This window comes from Vicia villosa, linkage group LG3, assembly GCF_029867415.1.
Source record: "Vicia villosa cultivar HV-30 ecotype Madison, WI linkage group LG3, Vvil1.0, whole genome shotgun sequence".
In the NCBI taxonomy this organism is placed as follows: Eukaryota; Viridiplantae; Streptophyta; class Magnoliopsida; order Fabales; family Fabaceae; genus Vicia; species Vicia villosa.
In genome coordinates this window covers 11,906,816-11,914,813 of record NC_081182.1, presented here as the reverse complement: position 1 = coordinate 11,914,813, position 7,998 = coordinate 11,906,816, and the positions used below count along the sequence as shown (strand labels likewise).

The following is a 7,998-nucleotide window of genomic DNA, read 5'->3' as shown; positions in this document are numbered from 1 at the left end:
TGGTTTTTTTGGTCTTTGTATCATAAAGTTCTTAATTTTATTATTAAAATAATACAACTCTTATATTTTATCAAACTTATCAAATCTCTCTTTATTCTCTACTTTTTTTCTCTTTCATCACTTTCTTACTTTCATCTTCCAAAAAAAATCTATTATTGATATATATATTTTTATATATGAAAAATGGTACTTATGATCGAAATATTTTTTAGTCTAAAATGATATACGGGAAAAATTTATTCAAAAAACCAATTATTGATCTAAATATTTTTATATATGAAAAGTTAATATTAATCCAAATATTTTTGTAAATGATACCTAAATAATAATAATATTTGTATACGAAATAAATCTATTATTTACGAAAAATGGTATTTATGATGCAAATATTTTTTATTCAAAAATGATATAGGGAAAAAATCTATTATTGATCTAAATATTTTTATATACGAAATTTACTATTGATCTAAATATTTTTGTAAATGATACCTAAACAAAAATGAAGATTGTATACGGGAAAAAAAATCTATTATTAATCTAAATATTTTTATATGCGAAAAATGTTATTTATGATCCAAATATTTTTTATTCAAAAATGGAATAGGCCAAAAAATCTATTATTGATCTAAATATTTTTATATACGAAAATTTGATATTGATCCAAATATTTTTGTAAATAACACCTTAACAAAAATAATATTTATATATGGAAAAAACCTATTATTTACAAAAAATATTATTTATGATGCAAATATTTTTATTCCAAAATGATATACGGGAAAATAATCTACTATTGATCTAAATATTTTTATATACGAAATTTACTATTAATCCAAATATTTTTGTAAATGATACCTAAACAAAAATGAGGTCTGTATACGAGAAAAAAAAATCTATTATTGATCTAAATATTTTTATTTAAGAGAAATGGTATTTATGATCAAATATTTTTGATCCAAAAATAGTATACGGTAAAAAATCTATTATTGATCTAAATATTTTATTATACGAAAAGATCCAGATATTCTTGTAAATGATACCCAAATAAAAATAATATTTGTATTATTATTTACGAAAAATGTTATTTATGATCCAAATATTTTTTATTCCAAAATGGTATATGGGAAAAAATCTACTATTGATGTAAATATTTTTTATATACGAAATTAACTATTGAACGAAATATTTTTGTAAATGATACCTAAATAAAAATGAAGTTTGTATATGGAAAAAAAATCTATCATTAAGCTAAATATTTTTATATACAAGAAATTGTATTTATGATCAAATATTTTTTTATCAAAAAATGGTATACGGGAAAAAAATACATTATTGTTCTAAATATTTTAATATACGAAAATTTAATATTGATCCAAATATTTTTGTAAATCATACCTAAACAAAAATAATATTTGTATACGGAAAAAATCTATTATTTACGAAAAATGGTATTTATGACCTAAATAATTTTTATTTAAAAATGGTGTACGGGAAAAAATTTATGTTGATCTAAATATTTTTATATACCAAATTTACTATTGATCCAAATATTTTTGTAAATGATACCTAAACAAAAATGAGGTCTGTATTCGGGAAAAAAATCTATTATTGATTTAAATATTTTTATATACGAGAAATGTATTTATGATCAAATATTTTTTATCCAAAAATAGTATATGGTAAAAAATCTATTATTGATCTAAACCCATATTTTTTTATACGAAAATTTAACATTGATCCAAATATTTTTGTAAATGATAACCAAATAAAAATAATATTTGTATTATTATTTACGAAAAATATTATTTCTGATCCAAATATTATTTATTCTAACTATTTTTATATACGAAATTTACTATTGAACCAAATATTTTTGTAAATGATACCTAAACAAAAATGAAGTATATATACGGGAAGAAAATCTATTATTGACCTAAATATTTTTATATACGAGAAATTGTATTTATGATCAAATAATTTTGATCAAAAAATGGTATACGGGAAAAAATATATTATTGATCTAAATATTTTAATATACGAAAATTTAATATTGATTCAAATATTTTTGTAAATGATACCTAAACAAAAATAATATTTGTATACGGAAAAAATATATTATTTATGAAAAATGGTATATAAACTATTCAAATTTTAATAAACAGGAGATGGCGGGAACAGGCTCACGCGTGAAACGGGGAAGGGGGAGGCCGCCAAAAGCGGTGCCGCCGTCACCGGAGAACCACCCTTCACCATCGTCACCGGTGAAGGAGAAGATGACTACTCAACCTGTAACTGCTAGCAAGATGGACACAGAGAAGATTGAAGAGGAAATAAGCAAAGATGAAACCCTAATTTTGGGGATGAAGAAGAATGTGTCGCTACCAGAATCAAGAAAGGCTGAAGAACACAAATTGTGGGTTGATATTCTCACTGAGAATCGGAATCCAACAAAAGGTCTATCGATGCAATATGTAGCACCAAACGTCACCAACGAAGGAATCGTGATTGAAATTGAAGAAGATGACATTGTGTCGGAAGTCAAGTATTGGGAAACAACCTTAATCTTGTATGCGATGGGTGAGGAATTGAGCATGAACATGGTGAAGAACTTCATGGAGAAGGTATGGAATTTTGTCAAACTCCCTGATCTGTTCTACCATGAGGAAGGGTATTTTATCCTTAGATTCCATTCTCATGATGATATGGATGCAGTGCTAATGAGAGGCCCTTATACATTAAGGAATATCTCTTTGATGCTAAGGGAGTGGAAGCCTGATTTCAACCTAAAAAGGGATATGCTGAGAACAGTGCCTCTATGCGTGAAACTTCCCAAACTGCCACTACACCTATGGGGGGAGAAAAGCCTAAGCAAAATAGGAAGTGCCATAGGCGTGCCGTTGGTAACAGATGAATGCACGACCAATAAGCTGAGGGTATCATACGCACGTATTCTGGTTGAAGTGGATACCACAAGAGAAATGATCAAAGAGATAGCCATAAAGGACTGTGAAGGAAGAATAATGAAGCAGCCGGTGGAGTACGAATGGAAGCCATTATTCTGTGATAGATGCCAAAGTATAGGGCACAAATGTAAGGACTTTGTGAAAAGGCAATGGAAACCTAAAGCTAAACCTGTAGATACTGAACAGGGCTGCAGCCAGGCTATTGCTACTGAGACAGATTTAAAGAAAAAAAGGGAAGCAGATCATGAAGAACAGAAGGATGACATAGAGGAAAATAACTGGACAGTGGTTGGATCAGCCATCAAAGATAAAGGTAAGAGAACTCCAACTGATTCTTCAACTGAAATTAGATGTGTTAATGGATTTGAGGCTCTAGGGATTTTGAATGATCTCATAGAGACCTTGGATGGAGATCCATGTTAGTCTCCTAGAATGTAAGGGGACTCAATAAGTCAGGAAAGATTAAAGAGATTAGTTCCCGTCTCAATAATATTAAACCTGACATTTTGATACTAATTGAAACTAGAGTCAAGGCTGATAAGGCTAAGAAGATCAGAGAGAAACTCAGCATCCATGACAATTACTTAGATAACTATCTGAATCATGATAATGGGCGAATTTGGGTATCATGGAGTGATAGGAATTTGGAGGTTAAGATGATAAAAAGCTCTGCCCAGTTCATTCATTGTGGAGTTTATGGTGTTATGGGAGACTTTAGATTCTGGCTGACAGCTCTGTATGGAATGAATAAACTAGAACAGAGGAAAAACCTTTGGAAGGATCTCAGTCTATTGAAGCCTAGTAGTAATGATCCTTGGTGCATTATTGGAGACTTCAATAATGTCACCAAAGCTCAGGACAGAATAGGTGGTAGAATGGTTTCAGAAGCTGAGTATACTGACTTGCAAGAAATGATGATAAATAATGGCTTGAGTGAAATGGATAGTTGTGGTGACTACTTCACCTGGTGCAATAGACATACAGTTGATCCTATTCACTCTAGGATTGATAGGCTCATTGGTAATGTGACTTGGTTCCAAAAGTATGGTGATCTGACTCTCTCTGTGCTACCCCCAATGTTTCTGACCATGCTCTTTTACAGGTGGCCAAAGACAAGCAAAAGGGCCACAAATCAAGGAGATTCAAGTTCTACAATTGCTTGACTAAGCTGCCAGGTTATGAGGAGACTATTAGGGCTAGCTGGAATAAACCTATTGAAGGTAGCCCTATGTACATCCTTTGGAGGAAGCTGCAGCGTCTAAAGCCTGACTTACAACAGCTTAGTAAGAACATAATCAATATGAAGCATAACTTGGAGGCTGCTAGGAAAGATCTGGATTTGGCGCAGAGAGACTTAGCTAATAACAGAATGGACAGTAGCAGAATTTCCAGGGTCAAAATTTGCACTGATGAGGTGATTAGGCTGCATGAACTGGAGGAACATATGCTAATTCAGAAGTCCAAGATTGATTGGCTGAGACTGGCAGATGACAATAATGCATTCTTTCATGCCTCTATTAAAGCAAAACATAAGAGTAAGAGTATGAAGATCCTTAAGACAACTGATGGTAATTCTGTTACTGATCAGAATAGTATTATGGAAGAGGTTATGAAATTCTATAAAATTCTTATGGGGACAAAGGAGGACAATGTGAAACATGTGGATATTGAAGCTATGAGAAGTGGGAAACAAGTTAGCATCGGCCAAAGGGATGCCCTGATTCGGCCAGTTACTGAGGATGAGATTTTGGAAGCTTTGAAAGCTATTGGTGATCTCAAAGCACCTGGAATTGATGGTTATGGATCCTACTTTTTTAAATCAAGCTGGAATATTGTTAAGTGGGATGTTATAGCAGCCGTCCAGGAGTTTTTTGTCAAAGGTAACCTCCTTAAAGCCTTCAACAGTACCATTGTGACTCTTATTCCTAAACATGAGAATGCTAGTGAAGTGAAGGACTTTCGACCTATTGCTGGCTGCACCACGTTCTACAAAATTATCTCTAAAGTCCTCACAAACAGATTGGGTATGGTGTTACCAGAGGTAATTCACAAGAGCCAAGCTGCATTCTTAAAGGGACAGGTTATTCAGAATCATATACTGCTTGCCTTTGAATTGATGAGAGGATATAGTAGGAAGGGTGGCACACCTAGAAGCATGATCCAAGTTGACTTGCAGAAAGCGTATGATATGGTGGACTGGAACTCTTTGGAAACAGTGCTAAATGAGATAGGTTTGCCCAGCCAATTCATTAAGTGGATCATGTTAGTTACTACTACTGTTAGCTACAGATTTAATGTGAATGGGGAATATACTACGATCATGGAGGCTAGAAGAGGTATTCGACAGGGGGACCCAATCTCTCCACTCCTATTTGTTATAATGATGGAATACATGAATAGGGTTATGATAAAGATGACTAGGAATGCAGACTTCAAATTTCATAGCAAGTGTAAAGCCCTGAAGATTACTCATTTAACTTTTGCTGATGATGTGCTTCTCTTCAGTAGAGGAGATAAAAAATCTATTGAAATTTTACTTGCAGCTTTCAACAGTTTCTCAGCTTCAACTGGCCTTAGAGTGAACCCGAGAAAATGTTATGCTTTCTATGGTGGAATGGGCACTGCAGCTAAAGAGGAGATTGGTAGGATCACTAGTTATGCAGAGGGTCAACTGCCTATCAGGTATCTTGGCATACCACTTGCTAGTAAAAAACTTAATGTGAGTCACTATCTTCCTCTTATAGATAGGGTTATGAGTAGAATTAGACATTGGTCTGCCCACTTACTCAGCACTGCAGGTAGGATTCAACTAGTGAAAAGCACTATATCTGCCACTGTACAATACTGGATGACCTGTTTGCCTTTACCTGATTTTGTTATTAGAAAGTTGGATAGCCTGTGCAGGTCTTACATTTGGTCTGGAAAAGCTACAATTTCTAAGAAAAGCCCGGAGGCTTGGAAGAGAGTTTGTTGTCCAGTCAAGCAAGGTGGGCTCAATGTGATAAATCTGAGCGTTTGGAACCATGTGGCTTTGCTCAAATGCTTATGGAATATTAGCATGGAGTTAGACAATCTCTGGGTGAAGTGGATACACACGTACTACTTAAAAGGTAGGGATTTTCTGGCTGAGAATCAGGGTAACAACTGTACCTGGATTCTTAAACATATCCTGGCAAGTAAGGCTGACATAGGTAGAATCGATAACTGTTGGAATAGCATGAGGAACCAGAGGCAGTTTAGTATGATGAAGATCTATAATATTTTGATTGAGGATAATGTGAGAGTTGAATGGTACCATATGATGACACATAACTTTGCTAGACCAAGAGCAAAGGTGATACTTTGGTTAATATGCCAGAACCGGCTGTTTACCAAAACAAGGATGGCGAAAATGGGCATGCTGCAGAATACGTTATGCGACTTGTGTAAAGAGGACAATGAAGATCTTGACCATCTCTTGTTCAAGTGTAAAAGTACTTTCGTCATTTGGCAAGGGATTTTCAAATGGATGGATATGAAGCTAGAAAGCAACCTTGATATGGCTTGGATTAAAAGGAAATCCAAAGGTAAAGGCTGGCCTAATATTCTTCTAAAAGCTGCTGCTACTGTAGTTTTCTATGGCATTTGGATGTATAGGAATTCTATGATATTTGGTAGTAAAGGGTCCTATAGGGATACTCATAGTGTTATTAGATTTATTATAGATTCTTTAGTCTATAGAGGGTGGATGAAACCCAAGTATAGAAATCATTTAGTTAATATTCTCATGTAAATAAGTTCAAGTTATATGGGCTTTAGCCTTGCTTGTAATAGTTCTTTGAAATGAATAAAATTCTTTTATTTCAAAAAAAAAAAAAAAAAAGAAAAATGGTATATATGATCCAAATATTTTTTATTTAAAAATGGTATATGGGAAAAAATTTATATTGATCTAAATATTTTTATATACTAAATTTACAATTGATTCAAATATTTTTGTAAATGATACCTAAACAAAAATGAGGTCTGTATACGGGAAAAGAATCTATTATTGATCTAAATATTTTTATATACGAGAAATGGTATTTATGATCAGATATATTTTATCCAAAAATAGTATTCGGAAAAAAATATATTATTGATCTAAATATTTTAATATACGAAAAATTTAATATTGATCCAAATATTTTTGTAAATGATACCTAAACAAAAATTATATTTGTATTCGGAAAAAAATATATTATTTACGAAAAAAGGTATTCATAACCGAAATATTTTTTATTTAAAAATGGTATACGGGAAAAAATTTATATTGATCTAAACATTTTTATATACGAAATTTACTATTGATCCAAATATTTTTGTAAATGATACATAAACAAAAATGAGGTCTGTATACGGGAAAAAAATCTATTATTTATCTAAATATTTTTATATACGAGAAATGGTATTTATGATCAAATATTTTTGATCCAAAAATAGTATACGGTAAAAAATCTATTATTGATCTAAATATTTTTTATACGAAAATTAAATATTGATCCAAATATTTTTGTAAATGATACCCAAATAAAAATAATATTTGTATTATTATTTAAGAAAAATTTTATTTATGATCCAAATATTTTTTATTCCAAAATGGTATATGGGAAAAAATCTACTATTGATGTAAATATTTTTATATACGAAATTTACTATTGAACCAAATATTTTTGTAAATGATGCCTAAACAAAAATGAAGTCTGTATATGCGAAAAAATCTATTATTGACCTAAATATTTTTATGTACGAGAAATTGTATTCATGATCAAATTTTTTTTATCAAAAATGGTGAACGGAAAAAAATATATTATTGATCTAAATATTTTAATATACGAAAATTTAATATTGATCCAAATATTTTTGTAAATGATATCTAAACCAAAATAATATTTGTATACGGAAAAAAATCGATCATTTACGAAAAATGGTATTTATGACCCAAATATTTTTTATTTAAAAATTATACGGGAAAAAATTTATTATTGATCTAAATATTTTTATATATGAAATTTAC

The 7,998-nt window shown here is 31.1% G+C and overlaps 1 protein-coding gene across 1 annotated transcript; it reads left to right on the top strand.

The window, feature by feature from the left end:
• Positions 1-2,165: 2,165 nt before the first annotated feature.
• LOC131657547 (uncharacterized) lies at positions 2,166-6,735 on the top strand. Its single transcript, XM_058926932.1, has 3 exons — positions 2,166-3,381; positions 3,492-3,988; positions 4,066-6,735. Exons 1-3 carry the CDS (start codon positions 2,166-2,168, stop codon positions 6,733-6,735), a joined length of 4,383 nt encoding a protein of 1,460 aa, XP_058782915.1.
• Positions 6,736-7,998: the final 1,263 nt, after the last annotated feature.

Coding starts and splice junctions, on each gene's coding strand:
- LOC131657547 (XM_058926932.1), top strand. CDS start 2,166: ATGGCGGGAACAGGCTCACGCGTGAAACGGGGAAGGGGGAGGCCGCCA. Junction 3,382..3,491: donor GACCTTGGATGGAGATCCAT/GTTAGTCTCCTA, acceptor TTGAAACTAGAG/TCAAGGCTGATAAGGCTAAG. Junction 3,989..4,065: donor TTGATAGGCTCATTGGTAAT/GTGACTTGGTTC, acceptor GCTCTTTTACAG/GTGGCCAAAGACAAGCAAAA.